The sequence below is a fragment of the Cydia strobilella genome, chromosome 25 (assembly GCF_947568885.1).
Source record: "Cydia strobilella chromosome 25, ilCydStro3.1, whole genome shotgun sequence".
Lineage (NCBI taxonomy): Eukaryota > Metazoa > Arthropoda > Insecta > Lepidoptera > Tortricidae > Cydia > Cydia strobilella.
The window spans coordinates 4,506,573-4,527,477 of record NC_086065.1 but is presented as its reverse complement, the minus strand read 5'-3'; the positions used below and the strand labels follow the sequence as shown (position 1 = coordinate 4,527,477).

The 20,905-nt window shown below is 37.8% G+C and overlaps 2 protein-coding genes across 2 annotated transcripts in view; one reads left to right on the top strand and one right to left on the bottom strand.

The window, feature by feature from the left end:
• Positions 1-20,905, top strand: part of LOC134752913 (WD repeat-containing protein 7) — a 162,002-nt gene that overhangs the window by 74,318 nt on the left and 66,779 nt on the right. The window lies entirely within an intron of this gene.
• On the bottom strand, positions 5,730-11,874 carry LOC134752860 (pupal cuticle protein PCP52-like). Its single transcript, XM_063688628.1, has 4 exons — positions 11,745-11,874; positions 8,489-8,719; positions 6,979-7,164; positions 5,730-6,183 (listed from the first exon to the last, which is right to left on the bottom strand). Exons 1-4 carry the CDS (start codon positions 11,754-11,756, stop codon positions 5,764-5,766), a joined length of 849 nt encoding a protein of 282 aa, XP_063544698.1. The 5' UTR covers positions 11,757-11,874; the 3' UTR covers positions 5,730-5,763.

The following is a 20,905-nucleotide window of genomic DNA, read 5'->3' as shown; positions in this document are numbered from 1 at the left end:
TATTTAGATCAAGTTTGTAGGTTGCGCTTTACGTATTTAATCTACTTGCCATACGAAACATGGATTATTGCGAAAATGTTTTTTGAAATTTGAAATGTTAAACCCTTTAAGAGTCCCCGGCAAGCTCGGCCGAATTGCACCTTCCCGTACAAACGTAGTTCCGCACTCATTTTAAAACTACGTGTTGGATTGTAATGAAACTTTGCACATACAATGACATGAGGTATATCTAGGTCTGAAATTAGTTTATATAGCTCCAAATTTTATATTAAAGGTTTTTTTTTAATTTTTTTCCTTTAATATAAAAATGGAGTATCGCTCGCAGACGTATAGCTCCAGTTTATAAAACAAACGAATTAGAGAACGGATTAGATTAGAAATTTTTAACTATGGTATCTGAAGCTACATAAACCAATTACAGACATAGATATACCTTATCTTATTATAAGTACAAAGTTTCAGAGCAATCTAGCTAGTCGTTTTAAAATGAGAGCGGAACTACGTTTGTATGGAGAACCGAGTTTGCCGGAGAACCTTAATTCGCAATGTAAATTATAATTGACATAACTTTTGATAATCCAACAACGTGGAGGCTTGACTGCGTATGAATCTCATGATATATCTGGCCATAGAGAAATAAATAAGCTTAAAATGCTCACTGGGGGGCGTGATTAGGGCTCCCGTTTAAAAACTTGGTATTTACGCCCCCCACACGCTCCTCCCTCAGTTCCCTTAGTCGTCATGCCTTCACTATGGCTAGAAATAAAAATTCCCACCTATTACCTGTGGTAACTACTGGGAAAAATAATTCCCAGTAGTTACCAGTGGTAAAAGGTGGGAAAAAATTCCCAGTAGTTAACACTGGTAACAACTTGGTGGTAACTAGTGGGAATAACCCGACTAGATAGGTAAAACGCGTTTTACCTATCTAGTCGGATAGGAGGATAGGTAAACGAAGCCTAGGTAAAACGCGTTTTCACTAAAAAAAACGGGTTTTTACGGTTTATATACGGAACCCTAAGAAACCTGCCAAGGCCAAGAAATCCATAATGGCGACTAGACTGCAACATTATGCAGCAATGCGCATTTGCATACGTAGCATAGTCGAATTGGTTAGCGGAATGTTGCAATTACTCAAAGAGTTTTGATTATGTATACAGGGTGATATAGGGTGACAGGGTTTGTGGTGCGCGTGCCGCGGCCGCTGCAGGACACCATCGCTAGCGCGGACTTCTGGCCGAAGGGTGTTGTGTTTCGGTGGTTCCGGGACAACTTGCCGTATTCTACACTAAGTCAGACGACGTAACGGAGCCACGCTGTTATGTCGTCGTCCAAATCTTAAATACTTAAATTGTATTGCATAATTGTATCTTTGTATTTTTATTTGTTTTTGTAGTTCGCAGTGCCTTAATAGTAATACTGTAATACTGTGTATGTAATACTGTGTGTGTGTAGCTGATTTGAATAATAAAATAAATAAATAAAATAAATATCGGGGTCGTGTAGCAAGAGAACAAGACATCATACAGAATTCAAAGATGACTAATAACGTTGTTAATTAATGTTTATCACCAATAATGATGATTATTTTTCAGATGACAAGTAGAAAAAAACATTTTTGTATACAATTTGGTCACCCTACTTAATGCGACGTCGTGTCGCTTTCCATACAGCGTATGTTAAAAGTCATAGGGTGACCATGATTACTTAGTAAGTATAATATTAATTTTACTTGAAAAATAAGAATAGTTAAACTAATTATCTTTTAATCAAATATTACCTATATGCTAATGTGGATCATTTACAGTCAGAAAATGTGGTTTTGGATTACGACCCTGAAATCATTCTGTATATGAGTAGTGTTTGAACTATTTTGAACTAAAAGATTGATCACAAATGTATCTTGAGGCCAATTCGATAATAAAACGTTTTTGAAACGGCTTCATTTTCTTAAGGAAACAAGTAGGTTTTGAATGAAATAGTACTGTAGTAATTTATTAATCTATACATATAATAAAGCGGAAGAGGGTCAAAAGTCTGTACATGGAAGATATTCGAAAAAAAATTGGCTGGGGATACTTAGAATCGATAACAGAACACATTCCAACAGTTTTTAGAATTTTTGTCTGTTTATCTGTTTGTCTGTTTATCTGTTTATCTGTTTATCTGTTTGTCTGTTTATTTGACCGCGCAACTAATGAAAACGGCTGAACGGATTTTGATGCAAACTTTACTAATCTGTCGAAAAAATCCACGGCCAGGTTATAGGCTATAAAAATTTGAGAAATTTTACCCCTAAAGGGGTTAAAAAGGGGATGAAAGTTTGTATGGGGTTCAAGATTTATTTTAAGCTAGCAATTTGAAACTTCGTAAGAAGATATATTATTGAAATACAAGAAAACTAAAATCAGCGTTTCTGAAAATTCATCCCCTAAGGAGGTGAAATAGAGGTTGAAAGTTTGTATGGAGATCAATTTTTTTTGAGTGCGTTACTTGAAACTTTGTATAATGGGCATATTATTATAATACAGGAAAAGTGATTTTAGCGTTTTCAAGAATTCGTCCCCTAACAGGGTTAAAAGGGGGTTGAAAGTTTGAATCCATTACAAATGCTTTGAAACTTCTTAGAAAGGTATAATAGACGATTACAAAAAAACTAATTTTGACGTTTTTGGAAATTTAACCCCTTAAAAGGGGATGAAAGTTTGTCTTGGGGTGCAAATTTTATTTTAAGCTAGGAACTTAAAACTTTGCAAAACGTTATTATATTAAAAAGCAAGAAAATTACTTTCAGCGATTTTAAAAATTCATCCCCCATGGTGGTGAAAAAGGGGTTAAAAACTTTATCTTGATAACTATATCATTTTAGCTACTAGGCCAAGTTAGGTATCGTTTTTGTATAAATCGGGTATGCCGAATTCATTTATGATATCAAAATGACACCATTCCCGAGTGAAAACACAAAAAATATGAAAACCTTTTTTTAATTTCTCTTTACGCTTAAACCGCTAAACCGATTTAGATAAAATGTGGTAAAGAAATAGTTTGAGTCCCGTGGAAAAACATAGGGTAGTTTTTAACCAAAAAAATGGAGACTGCGTTTGCATGGAGAAGCGGCCGTGCCCTTTCCTCTTAATAATGGTCACGAAGGTGGGTACTTTAAAAAAAACATTTTTCAGTAAATGTCAAACGATTTGGGACTTAAACGCGTTACCATGCCTTCCCGAAAAAAATCGAATCGTTCGCGAAAGTCTCGCAATGCATTGCGGCCACAAGGGGCAGGGCAGGGCAGGAGTCTGAGAAAAACCAAGGTGAGAGACTCAGTGGCGCTCTAGCCAGGCAGGTCGCTTCGCTTTCGGCTGAAACGGCAAGCCAGCGCGAGTTCTATTGTGATCACAAATACATCGTACGTAATACATATGTAGGCGCAGATCCTGACGTGAGCGTCTGCTTCGCTATGACCATCAACAAGTCGTAAGGGCAGATGCATTTCCCACTCCGAAAACAAAAAAAAGGGGCAGACGCTGCCCACCGCCGGCGTCATGCTTAGACTGATTTGACTGGAGGACCGATTTGGATGACATGATTTTGATGGGAACACCCAAATATTTCGAAATACGTTTTTCCGATTTTTATAACCACGACTTTCATAATCCCGATTATTTATAAGTCCGAAATATCAAAATTATGATTTTTAAATTGGATGGAATTTACACGATGGAATAAAATCACGAAAGTGCTATTTCCGAAAACTTAAAATCCGATTGTCACTTGACAGAAAGCTTAAAGTTCCGATTTTACACTTTTCCGAAAATATTTTTTTTTCCGAATTCCTAAATTCCGAAAAATCATTGTCCGATCGGAAATAAAATAATTCGGTATTCAGAAATTTGGTTTTCTACAAGATCGGAAAAATGAAATCCGTGATATTCAAATGAAGACTCACGTTTTAGTAATTATTACGGGTACCTGTCGTGCCGCATCATGTTAAATTCGGCATAAAATATTTTTGGCATAAAAATTCGGCATAAATAAATTAGACAGAACTGCGAACCTGCGAATCCGAACTGTTGCTAGAAGTGGGTTAGGTTAGGTTAGAACTGCGACCCCCAAGAAAACGAACTGTTGCCAGAAGTGGGTTAGGTTAAGTTAGAATTGCGACCCCCAAGAAAACGAACTGTTGCCAGAAAAGTGGGTTAGGTTAGGTTAGAACTGCGACCCCCAAGAAAACGAACTGTTGCCAGAAAAGTGGAAATTTAAAAATTGGGATATTTAAAATAGGAATCACGTTAATTCGGAATTCGTGATTTTGAAAATCGTAAATGTTAAATTCGGTGTTTGCCACCATCGTAATTGTTATAGTCGGAATTATGTAGTTCGGAATTTACAATATTGGGCTTTTTGGGTTTTCGGAAATATAAATCTTCGTGATTTTCATCATTCGTAATTATGATAGTCGGAATTTTGATGGGTCGAGCATTTAAAAATCGGAATGATAAAATTCGACATTCTAAAATTCGGAATTATGTAGTGTACCCGATTTGCATAGGTACAGTCAAGGACGTAAAAATACAAAAATGGTACTGTATCGTTCGATATACACCTACTACTCTATGCCGTTTAATCCACGTCAAAAATTTTAATAAGGGCAAAAAAAATATTAATTTTGGAGTGTAATTTTATTTAGTGGTAGCAAAGAGGATATAATATTATAGAGCTGTACTTAACTGTCATAGTAAATTTTGTAACCACAGTAAATTCACTGTAATCTATCGACACACTTTAAAACTAAACATGAAGATTTATAAAAATACGATAAAATGTATTTAAATATGGATAAATGATTTTTTTTATTTGCATTAATTATTTTTATTATTTTGACCCATGTTCTTTCACTGATATGCGTTAAAATTGCTAAATAATAAAAAACGAAACCGTCAACGCCCTCTATACGAGAGTAGGCAAAAGGTAGTAGCGACATCTGATCGAGAATCGTGATTTTCGAGGCACGTTTTTTCCTTAGACTGTATCCATCTATTACGGAGTTATATCTATCTTTGGTGGTAGGTACCTAATTGTAAAATATTTTATCTGGACTACAGTCCTCTAGCGTATCCATCTGTCAACTTTACTTTAAGTTCTGTCTCCAGGGGACAGGGAGATAAATTAGGGGTGAATTAGCCGCTTACTGACACAGACCGAATTCCACGCAGGCGAAGCCGCGGGCACAGCTAGTAAACTATAAAATTCTACTTCGATTAGGTATATTATAATGTTCACTTGATAAATTTATTATTTCGTTGATGTCTTTGTCGGACAGATTTTTAACTTGGCTGCTCGAGAACAAAAGACATCAACGCAAACACGAACTAAAATTTAAGAAAAGTTCTAATTGTGCGTGCGCTTTTCGTGCGTTTTATTTTGTTACCGCAAAATGTGCTACTTTGTTCCAAATGTCGAAATTTAATATAAATAAAAAAAAATTGTGGTAATGTTCCATCACCATCACTAGTTAAGTAGTTACTATCATGAGTTTTCGTATATAAAACCTTATGGAGCACAAATAACCTGTGGGGCTCTCCACAAAGAAGACACGTTTTACGGTATTTGGAACGGAGCGATATCAGTGAGAATATTTCGAGATTAGGCTGCTGGCAATTATAAATGCTGAATGTTTTTTTTGGTTAAAATATGGCAGTGTGTTATTGGGACAATAATAAAAGAACACATAAAAATCACCGTTTATTCCGCCTACTGACTAAACTACCATTGTTTGATGATTGGCGTGAGCACAGGCTGCAGCGGCAGGGGTGCCCCTATCAGCCCCGGTTGAACCAACGTCAGGGGGGGCCACGGGGCTCCAACCAACCCTATACCCTGAGTCAACGCCAGCCCTTCCAAATTCGGTGTCTCTATCTTATCCTTATCAGCAGTCTTAGTTATCTTTTCTTCTTTAACCAGCGGTATTAATCCAGGAGCGTACACCAGGTTAGCATAAGGTAAAGAAGCTACCACAGGAATCACACTTTTCGCTAAAGCCTCAGCGTTGTTCGTGACCGCGCCGTCAATTTTCGCTTCGATAGTTTTCACTGCGTCAACAGCTTGCCATTTCTTGTCTTCTACGTTCCAGAATAGTTCCTCGTTGTTTTCTTTAACTATGGAAGTCACTTCTTCCACCTTTTCCTGTAATAAAAATTTGGTTATGTAATATGTTTTTAACAGGCCTGGTCCATGAATTAGGTACGTGAGAGGATCAGAGGGAGAGGGTCAAGCCGAACCTCACTAAATCTCACTTGGGAGAGAGGGAGGGCTTTGGCAAATATCGCGTAAGTTTTTTGGCCAATAGTGTCACAATTTGAGAAAATCAGATTAATTTAAAGTAAAACGTGATTCTAGGCTAAAATATGCTTGACTTATAGCATCGATAGCAATCTGAACCCTAGAGTTTAACATGTATAGCTAGTCACTGGTTCCCCTGGCTGGGTGCCCAGCCAAGGTGACAATCGCTTGCGCTACGACAACGAAACGCAAGACACAAAGGTGTCTCTCTACCACTTTTCCATAATAGTGCGACAGTGACAGTTGCGTTTCGTTCGCCGAGGCGTAAACGATTGTCATGTTGGCTACGCACCCTGATCTACAATTGACTGCTCACGTTGACTTTAGCGTCTATAACATTCCAAAGGTCTCTAGGGACCCTAACACAGAACAGACCTTCTGGCCTTCCAACGCCAGTTCAGCCTAGTCTCTCGCTATACCAGCAGCTAACCTCTTCTGCTATAGTCACCTAGATCTTGGCTTCTATAGCAGCCTGAACCCGATTGTTCAACATAGATTAGTAATTTACCTTCTGTCCTTCCTACGCCAGTTCAGCCTAGTCTCTCGCTACGAGTATATCAGGTGCTAACCTCGCCTGGTCTTCCACCTAGATCTTGACTTCTATAGCAGCTAAACTAGAGTTATAGAATAGTCATTTACCTTCTGTCCTTCCAACGCCAGTTTAGCCTGCTCCCTCGCTACTTCAGCAGCCAACCTCAACTGTTCTGCTATAGCCCTGGCCTGGTCTTCCGCTTGAACCTTGGCGTCGATGGCGGCAGCTTGGAGGTCCCCTGAGGTTGGAGCGGCGATGGCAAGGACGGGGGCTGGGACCGCGTAGGCTAAAGGCTGTTAGACAGACTAGTTTTAGGTCTAGGTTTATAGATGTCTTCGTTTTTGGGAAAGTTAGGAAAAGTAACAATTGGAATTCCTAGTACGTTGTTCTGGTCTTTCTTGTGTAGTTTAAATACTTTGTCATATAAAAATGCTTTACGACACCGTTAGGCACTAATGTTTTATAGGTGGGATTTGTGCACTGCACACTTGTGCTACGATTGGCCTTTACAGCAACAGGAAAAGATGTGGCGCACCTCCGATCTCCGACGGCGCACAGACCTCTTCTTCTTGGATTGTTGCCACGGCAGTCTATTAACTGTCGCTGCAACAATCATCTGTCAAGATCCTATGGCCAATGATGATGTCATCCTTTTAATGGTGGTTGGTCGTTTTTATGGTTACACCGTGTTTATAGTCACCACGCGCTACGTATTTCAGAGAGGTCACTAAGACAGGTTAACATTGACGCCTCTCGCTTCGATCGATTGATCGTTGAGGCAGATCACCTTTAGACCATCAAAAGAGTTCAGCCTTGTCCTTAGCCACATCAGCGGCTGGCCTAGCCTGATCAGCTATTGCCCGAGCCTGGTTCCCAGGCCACTATTTCACCACGGTGACATGTGCGACAATTATAAAATATCACTATTGCTGACGTCACAGGCATCCATGGGCTGTTACAGCTTACTATCGGGCGGGCCGTATTTCTGTTTTCCACCATCATTGTATTATGTATTTAAAAAGAACTTAATTATATCGGCAAAAACAGGTATTTCTCGTGCGAAGTTTATGATGATGATGATGGCAATTGTCACAAGATTTAAAAGAATTTTCGATAATTCTTGACAGGAAATGAGTTCTGTGTCGTGTTTCTTGTGACAATGGCCATTAGCTTTGCAAAATAAGTACTTATTTATTTGCGATATAATGGAGTTTTATTTATTTATTATAATGTTGGTGGCAAACAAGCACACCTCCCGTCCGATGGTAAGCGGTTACCGAAGCCTATGGAGGCCTATGACGTCAGTAACAGTGAGACGACAATTGTCGCACCTGTCACCGTTGGGGCGTGATAATGTAGGAATGTCAGAAGATTAGAGGTCGGGGGGCTGTGCTCGTAAGACAAAACCAGCATCTACACTCATCTTTTGACTCCCTAAAGCCAGTTCAGTCAGCTTGATCCCTAATCGCATCAGCAGCCAGCCTGGCCTGATTCGCTACAGCCCTGGGCTGGTCTTCCGCTTGAACCTTGAGGCCTGCAGGTCCTCAAAAGACAGTGTGAGTATAGCGGACTGCCGCTGTGCTCATTGAGATAAACCCTATTGAGCTAAAGACTCACCTTTTGACCCGCCAGAGCCAGTTTAGCCTGATCCCTAGCTACTTCAGCAGCTAGCCTCGCCTGTTCCGCTATCGCTCGAGCCTGGTCTTCTGCCTGGACCTTGGCATCTATGGCGGCGGCCTGAAGGTCTCCAGGGGATAGAGTGGGGATGGCGGCGGAGATGATGGGGGCTATGGCGACCACAGGGGCCGAGGGCGCTGCGGCCGCGCAGGCGAAGATCGCGGACAGGATCTGTCGAAGTAAATGACAAAAAATGCAAATGTGTGCATAGATAAACAGTTTTTTAAGTTTATATTCCGGCCCATCGAAGTGATATTACAGGATTAGGCTGTGTTTCCACAAGAGATATGGTAGGATTCGCAGCGAGATAGGTAAATTAAGTGGTTTTATTATTTTTTAACAAACATCCCTCGCTACGCATCCTCGCACATCACTGATGGTAAGGCAGCCTTAAACGTAAACATTTGTTAAATTCTTATAATAAATGCAAACTGTTAACGTCTAATAAAATCGTTCTTAATTTCGCAGAAGTTAATATAATTTGTATTCCTCTGTCCAATAATAACTATTAGAACGTATAATTATTACGTATCGGTAATAGGTATTTACTTTAGGCATCACTCATTTAAACACAATTTGAAAGTAAAAACTTAAATTACTGGTAAACCCATTTTGTAGAATAATATCAACGCCAATTTTAATATGAATCAAACCGTTTCTAATGGTTCTGGACAACCCCACCTTAAACGTATTAGTAAGTACAAAGAAATACAGTTACAACACGCAAGTAATGCTAATGTTAGATAATACTAAACAACATTTGTTTGCGGAAAATCATAAGTCCCCGGCAAGCTTGGCCGAATTTCACCTTCTCATATAACGGAGTTTCGTTCTCATTTTAAAACTACGTGTTGGATTGAAATGAAATTTTGCACATACAATGACATGAGGTATATCTAGGTCTGTGATTAGTTTATATAGCTCTAGTATATAAAACCGGCCAAGTGCGAGTCGGACTCACACACGAAGGGTTCCGTACCATTAACTATAAAAACGGTCACCCATCCAAGTACTGACCCCGCCCGACGTTGCTTAACTTCGGTCAAAAATCACGTTTGTTGTATGGGAGCCCCACTTAAATCTCTATTTTATTCTGTTTTTAGTATTTGTTGTTATAGCGGCAACCGAAATACATCATCTGTGAAAATTTCAGCTGTCTAGCTATCACAGATCACGAGACACAGCCTGGTGACAGACAGACAGACGGACAGACGGACGGACAGCGGAGTCTTAGTAATAGGGTACCGTTTTTACCCTTTGGGTACGGAACCCTAAAAACACACGAAATAGAGCAAAAACAAGTTTTGTATGAAAAAATTAAATTCTCTGTTTTTTTTACTATGGTATCTGAAGCTACATAAACTAATTGCAGACCTAGATATACCTTATCCTATTGTAAGTACAAAGTTTCAAGAGCAATCTAGCTAGTCGTTTTAAAATGAGAGCGTTACTACGTTTGTATGGAGAACCGGCAAGCTCGGTTCTCCATTTTATTCTCAGTTTAGTAACGAAATCCAAAAGGTACATATTTTCTGCAATTCACCCTCATAAGTACTTGTACTAAGTGTTAATGCTATCGTATGAGACAAGAGTAATTAACTCTTAAACCATTTTAAAAGCCGAGTTGATATAAAATTGATTAATTGATTTATGTTAATCCGCCCGTTTTTAATTTAGTGGTCACGCACGCACTTTGTAACTGTCTAGTTTAATTTACAAGTAAGTTGATGTGTCTATTTCACTGGCTAGTAGTCCGCCTAAGAAAAAAAAAATGCGTTTTTACATTGTCCGATCCGATATCGGATATCGGAAGGAAGTAAAATGTATGCATATGTAAGATATGTATCTGTATTTATGTGTGTATAAACTCTTTATTGTACAAAACACAGAACACAAATATGGCACAGGATAGGCAATACAAAGGCGAACTTATCCCTTTAAGGGATTTCTTCCAGTTAACCTTTGAGTGAATGAGATGATTTATTAATGCATTTAATAAATCATTATTACAAAAAAACGATAAATAATGCAAAAAAGGCGGACTTAATGCCAATGGCACTCTTCTGCAGCTGTTTTTGTCATAGAGAAGGCGCTTCCGATAAATTCAGCCATGTCGGAGCCCACCGTCAGCTGTCGGACCGACAATGTTTGTTTGTGTGCGTATGTGTATTGTGTGGGCATAATGCTTGTTGTAGTGTGCCTGACTACCATGTAGGATCCTACATCTGATATCGGATCGGACAATGTGAAAACGCTCTAATACTTTGCACTGACTTGAATAGAACAAAGTGAGGGAGTGTTATTATATACGTCATATTGTCATTGTAAATGCCATGCAGAGTTAACTTGGTCTGACTTTAAACTTATTTAGCGCACTTAAACTTTGTTATTTTACAACAAATCCGTTTTTGTAGGAATAATTATTAAAAATAAATAATATTAAGCATAATGAAACGCTGGACGGAAAGATATATGTAACTTCGTATAAGATAATTAAGTAAAGTCTAAGGAAAAAACGTGCCTCGGAAATTAAGATAAAGTTATACTCGATCTGATGGCCTATACTCGGGTAGATGGCGTTGGCGACACCGTTTGATATTTAATAATTTTAACATATATCAGTGAAAGAACATGAGTCAGTCATATGGCGTTCTAAAATATATTTTTTTATCCATAATTTATATACAATATTTTTTTGATATTCTTATAAATTTTCATTTTTTTAGTTTTAATCCTTTGTCGATAAATAGTAGTAAATTTACTGTGACTACAAACTTTACTATGACAATAACTCTCTATACACTATTCTTTTTGCTGGACGTGTAACAAAAAAGGTTAAATACTCTTAAATGTGTATAAAAGTCCAAACTGTCAACCACACAAATGTCGCAATAAAGTTATGTTATAATAAATTATGTTTTTATCGTAAAATTTAAGGAACGCATACACCAATTTTGAATTTACCAGTTTCAGGGCTTTTCATATATTATTTCCTAATGTCTTTGATTATGAATACTATACAAATTATTTATTTATAACTAAAACAAAGAAAACGGTCTATTAGAATAAACAGAAGCAAAGTAAGTCATCTCTATTTTAATACTGCACTGAATCTATATTAAGCTATCCAAAAACACTTTCTTTGTTCCCCGCACTACACTTAAAAAAACACTTATAGACAAAGAAAACTACTGACCAGAACTCTCATCTTGCGTGTCGAAGGCTACTGATGCCTCCCAACGCATCCGTTTAGCTTATATATCAGACCAATATAGAACAAACTGGCTGGAAACTGGATGATCTTTGCCTTAAAAAAAAAAGAAATTAAAAAAGTAGCATCGCGGGAATGCAGGAAATGCGCGCGCATTTTGATAGATGATGGACGAGGCGCCATGTTGGATGCGTGTTTTTTGAGAGTTGCGTAAGAGAATTAAATGCATTCGTGCATGCGTGTGGTTTAGATTAGAATGATTAGATGCATTGTGTAATTGAGTTAACTCGAGATTTCTTCTTCTTTTGTCTTGCACATAATTGCGATAATTGCTTCTTGAAGCATTTACCGAAATATTTAAACAAAAGCTCAATCGAACACTTTTAAATATTTTAATACTAACTTAATGGTATCATCAGCCAGCGTGTAAATGCAATCAAATTTTCAAAGGGTTACGTAAAACTTACGCCCTTTTACAACTGCGCTGCCCGAGACTGGTACAGTCGCCATCAGATTTACCGGAGCGGCCAAGAAGCTCACTTGCGTGTTTAGATATTTTTGTGTACCTTGGCCGCTCCGATATATCTGATGGCGACTATACCCTTATTCACTAGGGCCACAGAATTTTGCGTTAGCCCCATCTTAAAAAGGCAGCAAGCCAGCCATTCATCATTATTAGACATTTCAATGCCACAAGCTTTTCATAGAGTTGTCAATATTGCCACATAATCCAATGCCTATCGGTTGAATTCGAACAATGCTTATAAGATGTCACACCGATGCGATACCGCGATTATCTGTCAGTGTCAAAAGTGACGTTTTTGGTTGAAGAAATGTCACTTTTGGCACTGGCAGATCAGTATCGTATCGTAGCATTGTTCCAATAGGGAATATTACGCGAAACTCTGCGTAGGGGGCGCCAGGGCGCCACTACCACATTCTGAGGGTCTATCGTGAAACAAGAAAATTTCTTTATCTAACATCTGTCACTCTTGCACATTCGAGCGATAAAGAAGCAAATAGCGAATTTTCGGATCTTCCGTAAGCAAACCGCCTTGATGCATCAAATGTCATATTTTATTATCTCTGAAAACTTGTCAAAAACCTGTTAAAGGTACAGTATGTATAAGTTACTCTATGGTTTACAAAAAAGGCTAGTCCTGCACTCTGGTGGCAGAACATTGCAGTAATATCCCCTATTGGGCCGTATGGCTCTCACAGGATCACTGACACCTGTCAAGGGCAAGAGGATATTGTAGGTATTCCTTCCTCAACGTACACGATAATAATAATTAAAGGCGAACAGAACCCAGTTGCTACCAGCCGAGCGAAATGCCAGACGTGTTTTATTATTCCACTTAAGGGCGCGTACCGCGGCGAGAGATGTGTAATTACATTTAATAATGTACTCGTCTTCATTTTTTAGGGTTCCGTACCCAAAGGGTAAAAACGGGACCCTATTTCATGTTCGTGCCATTTCCGCTCTTTGGTAGAAACTTTTGTCTGTCATCAACTATACATATATTTATGTATAGGTATTGAATATCTGATTCTCACTGATCCTGGTGTTTTTGGGTTCTTTCAACTCAGAATCACTAGCATATTCAATCCTGATGATGAAAAAATGTCCCAAAAATTTGTATGAAAATTATACATCCCACTACGTCACGCACATACAAATGAAAAAAAAATTCACACTAATATAAAACGTGACGTAATGGAATGGACATTTTGGGACATCTTCTTTTAATGACAGGATGGAGAATGCTGTCGATTCTGAGTAGAATGAGGACAAGAAAGAAAGAAAGAATCAGGTTTTCAATATTTATTTTAGAAAACGCCTACATTTCAATTAAATTGATGAGTGAAAATTCTTAGGTATATTTCATAGGATAGCAAATACTCTGATTAAGCACATACTTATTTGTTGATGTGCAACCACTTTTAAATTATACATAGCAGCAGAGTGTATTAGTTAATCGAATAAAAAAAGAGGTTATTTTTACAATATGTACAATACTCTTAATTTCTTAACTTTATTGCACACCTCACACACATACAATACAATGTATAGAAACACAAACAAAGACAATTAGGTAGAGGTAGCTACAGGCTTATCGCTAACGTGCGATCTTTTCCAGCCAACCATTGTTTAGCGGTCCGAGTATTTTATAAGCATTTGATGCCAGCTGTACACACTCGTCGATACACCCCGAGACAGACCGAAAACGAGTGTGTATAGGTACATATTGCTCCCTTCTCGTCTTGCTCTTACCACAGAATAAGTAATAGTATTATTATACAGAACGGCCACGCACCGCTCGCCCCGACTCGAATTACCTCGCCCTGCGACAGCAGATTGACGGCCGTTTGCCGGCCGCTCATTACTATTTTTAAGCAACATACACACGTGCCGTATGAAGATGACAATAGTATTTTATACAATCGTGATATAATAGAGAGCTTTTCAGTCGAGTACCGTGTTTAAGCAACGAAGCTTGCTGAGTTGCTTAAGTTAAGGTACGAGATTGAAAAGCTTGATTATATCACTATTGTATACAATACTTTTTCTACGAGACAAAAAAATAATACTTTCAACTAGTAGAATCATATAGGTAAACAAACCAAAAGTATACAGCTAAGATACGCAAGCTGCCGCAGCCCGCGATACCTTCATACAGTTCATACCGATGCCTCGGCCGCCGGGCCCGGCGCCCCCGGCGGGTTGGTCAACGACACCTCCTCGTAACTCATGAGGCCCTGGTACCTGCTCCGCGCTAAATTCAATTTTAAGACAGTTTTTGTCTCGATTTTGGCCACCGTAGCCTATGGAGACTAACAAGCAACGCTAAGTGGTTTTCGTAGGGTATGGATGTTGCTATATGAAGGGTGTCACATGCGCGTTTCTGACTTATGAAGAAATTGTTTCTACTGCAACATAAAATAAAATGTTTTTGTTGGCCAACCAATCACAAAGCAGATGCATTGAATCGAGTCTCCTCGAAATGTATGAAGTTCTATTTTCAAAATTTTTATAATTGACTAAACCGTATCGATAAAATTCTTATGCTCGAGTCGGAAGTGCCATAGACTATCCAACGTTGAAAAGAGTAAGGTTGTAGTGTTGCATGTGAAGTTGTAATACACAGATTATACTCGACGAGTAGAAAAACAATTTTATGCTTTTATAAAAAAAAAATTAAGTCCCTCTTAATGAATTGAAATTATATTGTTTTATATGCAGCCTTAACAACTTCAATAAAACTAGTTCACCTACTTACTTATATGTTCAGTTGTTCTGCGTATAGCCTAAGATACGTTATATATGGTCGACCTTCACCTTCACCTATACGTCTGACGGATGAAACTTATATTTTATGAAAGAAAATATGTTCCTAAACATAAATAAATAAGATTGCCTGAAGAAATATGGTCAAGGCTATTTTCAATTAATTTTTTTTCTTTAAATTTCACCGAATTGTCTGACGAACGAAATAAGTTAGTAAGGTATAGATTTGGCACAGAGAACCAGTATTGCCTGAACCAGTAGGACGCCTGCAACTCCAGGGGTGTTTCATGCGCGTTGCCGACCCTAACACTCCGCCCCTCTTATTGAGCTCTGGCAACCTTACTCACCGGCAGAAAAACAACACTATGATTATTATTATAATTAAATGTGTGCCAATTTGAGCTCTGTTTCCCAGAAATATGGTTTAAAGTTCGTTAACGTGTATATGGAGTAAAGATTGGAGTAAAGTATAATTAACCTGCATCCGTAAACTTCTAGAAAGGTCAGCGCCATCTCGCAGGACGGGAATGGTTATCTTCTTTTGTTTTGGTCATTTTATATAAAAGCCAATTATTGTAAATCCGGATAAAATGGCTTCAAAAGAACATCAATAAGCGTAATTGTCATGGCCGGTTGTATGAAAAGTTTGACGGGTCTTTATAGTTTGACAGCCTGCCGTTGAATATTTAACGTTGATCAGTTGGTTGATTGTGCGAAGTGTGCTTTTAAATCTTATAAGTTTTACCTTTCCATACTTATGTGGTGGTCAAAAATCTTGAAGTCAAAACTCGGTGTTACTGTACATATAGAGCAGAAGAAATCGTTATTGAAAAAATGCAAAAATATGACTAAAAATTCAGTCAGAATCCTTATCACTTACGGAGAAGTAGTTAAACTGTTTCGAGGTTGTTAATTATGATCTATCACGGATAACTAACTAACAAGTTTGTCTACGAAGCGATTTGCTTATGCACTTAGGGCGATATTAAGAGACGTTGTATATGTAAGTAGGTATTAAGTACCTATTTCATTTGAAATCTCAATAGGATCTTACATTTAAGATGAAGTCACTTACGCTGTTACAAGTCAGTTCAACTCTGAACCACAGACATAAACAATAAAGTTCATGTTCCATTGGCAAACAAAAAATAAGTCGCTTGCGCACGTTTGAAGTTCAAGTTCAGTTGTGTTGCAGTAAACGGGTTTGGTTGCGTGAGACAGTTTTGTATTACTGGACTATAGGTGTAGGTATGTGTACTATCAGGTTAGGTGTATTTATCTCCATGAAAAAAAACCGGACAAGTGCGAGTCGGACTCGCCCATCGAGGGTTCCGTACAAGTTTCTTATTATTATTTTATTTTTTACAAATTTATAGTTTTCAGATTTTTCCTGTTACTTGTAGTACAAGACGATATTTTTTTTACTAACGTATTATGGTGTCCCACTGCTGGGCAAAGGCCTTTCGCTTGAGTATCGAAATATACGTTTTTTGCGGCATAAACGGCCGTATGTTTTTTTTACGTTAACTTACAAGATTGATTTTTTTCACATCTTCAAGGGACTGTAGACCTGAGTATATGGTTTTTATTTCAACTCGATACCTCCAGCCGTTCCCGAGATAAAGGGTATCTACAGACAGATGGACGGAAAGCTTATATATGCTTAACAAGCACTTAGTTGATGTTGCTTGTCCAAACGTGAAAAATACTGACAAAACTGTTATCGGGTAAGGGCATTTAATTGTGTGATGAGCACAAATATTTGTTCCTGAGTTATGGGTGTTTTCTATGTATTTAAGTATTTATATATTATATATATCGTTGTCTGAGTACCCATAACACAAGCCTCCTTGGGCTTACCGTGGGACCTAGTCAATCTGTGTAAGAATGTCCTATAATATTTATTTATTTATTTATCTTACACCTTACGAAGTGACAGTAACTTCTTTGTACAAAAAATTCTTTCGAAATTGAGCTCACCGCCATCTACCTACACCAAACTGAATTAATTAGTAATCAATTCTAACGTACGTCTGTCTGTGCTTGCCCACGCTTTAGACAACCTAAGGCCCGTAAATAAATTCAAACTTCATTCTGAACTGAAATCACTGCCATCTGGCAACGCCAAACTGAATCAACTACTAAAGGGCCTACCCAAACTCTCAATGTATTCGTCATCTAGCTAACCTAGAGTTTCATTTCATTGACTAGGTTAATGATATTAATTCCTTTCCAATTTCGAAATTGATAACAACGCCACCTATCGTTACCAAACTGAATCAGCTACCGAAAGGCCCACGCGAACTCGCTGTTGCTTCGACATCTAGTTAACATAGTGTTTAATTCCATTGATTAAGTCCTTAATATAAATCGAACTTCAGTACTTCCAAATTGATATCACCGCCATCTATCGTTACCCAACTGAAACAGCTATCGAAGGGCCCGCGCGAACTCGTGCGCCGCCAAGACCCAGCTAACCTAGGACACCTAGATAAAGATCATGAGAAAGCCGCCTGGGAAACTGCTGTGTAGCAATGCTTTGCGACATGCGCGTGCGATGCAGTTGTGTTAGGCGTTTGGGTTTAACGATCCATTTATTTTTACCGTCAACCGGGGTGAATAGGGATGGCTGGGGTGAATAGGGACAAAACTTAACATGTGATTTACCTGACAATTTCTTAAAAAATACCCACACAAATTGTATCATACAAAATCGACTATTATTTTCAATCGTATGATATAATTTGTGTGACTATTTTTTAAGAAATTATCAGGCAAATAACACTTTACGTTTGGTCCCTATTCACCCCAGCTGTCCCTATTCACCCCGGTTGACGGTACTTCTTTAATTTATGTTGATTGGGAGCAGGGTTTTGGTATTTACGCATAAAGGCTGTTGGAAACCATCGCGAGCGCGGATTTCTGGCCGAAGGGTTGTTATAATTCTGCGGTTACGTGGGAATTTGCCGAATCCTACACCAGAACGGGTGACACAGCAAAAAACTCTTGTGTCGCCAAAATGACTTAGTTTTTAAGTTTATATTTATTGTATGTATGTATGTATGGGTTTTTGTCGCCTGTTTTTTTTTCATAGGAGTTAACCGGGAAAACTGAGTGTAAATGGCGCTCTTAAACTTCCCATACGATAAGAGAAAATAGATAAGATGTTGGTTCCTAAGTCCTAACTATGCAGGGAAGCCATATAAAAATACAAAAACTAAGTGTTTTTTTTTCGGAAATAGTGGACTCCGAAGCATTCCTGTAGCGAACATTGAGACATTTGCACAAAAATAAATTAAAACCGCTCCTACGGACCATCGTTGGGAATTTTGACAGTAACTATCCCCATTTAATGTACTTTACAGTCAGAAATGACATAAGAAATCAATAGCAGAGCGTCCATGGAACTACGATTTCAGCCGGCTTGCCAAATTTTTTAACAGTTAAACATTTACTACATTCAAATCAGTTCCGACTTGGCTACGAATTAATTCATAATTTATTGCATATTAATCATGTGGTACAAATAGATATTACATTAGGGTAAGTTCACACATGAACCCTGTTAGGGCACAGCAAGTAATTCTTAAAACTAAACTATAACTAGGAGGTGAGTGCAGGCATATTTGTAGGTACATGCACAAAAATAAATTAAAACCGCTCCTACGGACCATCGTTGGGAATTTTGACAGTTACTATCCCCATTTAATGTACTTTACAGTCAGAAATGACATAAGAAATCAATAGCAGAGCGTCCATGGAACTACGATTTCAGCCGGCTTGCCAAATTTTTTAACAGTTAAACATTTACTACATTCAAATCAGTTCCGACTTGGCTACGAATTAATTCATAATATATTGCATATTAATCATGTGGTACAAATAGATATTACATTAGGGTAAGTTCACACATGAACCCTGTTAGGGCACAGCAAGTATTTCTTAAAACTAAACTATAACTAGGAGGTGAGTGCAGGCATATTTGTAGGTACATAAATTAAAATTAACGCATTTTGATACTTATGTTCAAGGTATAAGATTAAAAGCTAATATTTATTATTTTATACTTAAACTAACTATTAACTGTAAACGTGTTCCTAAAAGGTATGTCAAATTTTTTGACAGGTATTGGCTGTCATCAAAGGGCCATACAGTACATTATGCATCTAGTTATAGTTATAGCTAAAATACTAACAGGATACCTCCAAGGCTAAAGTAAATTAAGTGCAGTATGGATTGCAACTAATTTGCATATAATATTGTCTTCGGTTACCGCGATAGTTACTCATGAAATAAAACTATGAAAACGGATTATATCGCGTATATTAAATTTATAATAAATCCCGACGTTTCGAACCCTTTACAGCGTTCGTGAACCTTAAGCTTAAACGAGGGTGCGGTGTTAGGGTCGGCAACGCGCATGTAACTCCTCTGGAGTTGCAGGCGTACATAGGCTACGGAAACTGCTTAACATCAGGCGAGCCGTATGCTTGTTTGCCACCGACGTAGTATTAAAAAAAATCCCTATTTCCACACTTGCTTGCTTGCATAAGTATATTTTCACGTACAATTCTACACACTACATATTTTTTTTCTTGCTAGCCATACTAAGGCTACTTAAATGAATTGACGCATAGTGAATAAGTTTCATAATTACTATCCTTCGTATAAAATATAACGTAGGCTCTAGTAGCTAAATAACTATAGTTTTTTTTTTTAAATATTATAGGACATTATTCTTACACAGATTGACTAAGTCCCACGGTAAGCCCAAGGAGGCTTGTGTTATGGGTACTCAGACAACGATATACATAATATATATAGGTAAATACTTAAATACATAGAAAACACCCATGACTCAGGAACAAATATCTGTGCTCATCACACAAATAAATGCCCTTACCGGGATTCGAACCCAGGACCATCGGCTTCACAGGCAGGGTCACTACCCACTAGGCCAGACCGGTCGTTTATATTATGTCATACTTGAAACTGGTAAAGAACGTATCATTTACGGTGCCATGCAAAATGATTAATGAATTAATAATGATATAATGATCGCAGCTAATCAACAGTATCAACACGCTCCTATATGTAGTAATTTGATTTTTTTAAAGGAATGTTGTGGTTGAGTATGTACTACCTAAACTCGTTAATTATTATTAATTATTAATTTTATCCATAGAATTGTTAGTTTGGCTTATGGCTACGTTAGCTACTTAACTACTAAATAATAATATGTAAATCAGAGATAGGAAACATGTTTAAAATTTACGTAATAATAGTATATTTGAAAAACTGTAATAGATGTCATATATTAAAGAAAAAGTGACGAAGCCCTCCAGTGGTGAAGGCCGGATTCGAACCGGCGTCTTTAGCTATCGCGGCTAATGCCATGAACCCCTAGGCCACCCCGCCACGGCGGTGCCCGTCCGAATTTCTCGATTATATGCCATCTTAGTAAGACTAGGCGTCTTTGACCAGCTCTAAGGGCTCTAAGGCCCTTTACAGTTTTTCATTTATATTTAAAAAAACACAAATCAAAATATTTAATAAAATAATTTGATTTGTTACCAAACTTGTTAATAGTATATTTATTAATTAATATAATTATTAATAATAATATATTAATTATATATTAATATATATTAATTATAATAATACATTATAAATTTACAGTACATATGGTGTTGGTGCTACTTTACCGCACTAGTGCGGTAATTAGCACTTTACGTGCCTATATCGAAAATTTAAAGGGCCATAATTATGTACTGTAAAACGTTGTACGATATACGTGCGAATAGGTAATTCGCAACTCGTGTCGATTTATCACCACTCGTGCGAATTTCCTACTTTT

What these genes read in the sequence shown, in the direction of transcription:
- LOC134752860 (XM_063688628.1), bottom strand. An exon ending in TGGCTCTGGCGGGTCAAAAG is followed by an intron (nt 7,165 to 8,488) that starts GTGAGTCTTTAG and finishes TCTGTCTAACAG; the next exon opens with CCTTTAGCCTACGCGGTCCC. An exon ending in TGGCGTTGGAAGGACAGAAG is followed by an intron (nt 6,184 to 6,978) that starts GTAAATGACTAT and finishes TTTTTATTACAG; the next exon opens with GAAAAGGTGGAAGAAGTGAC.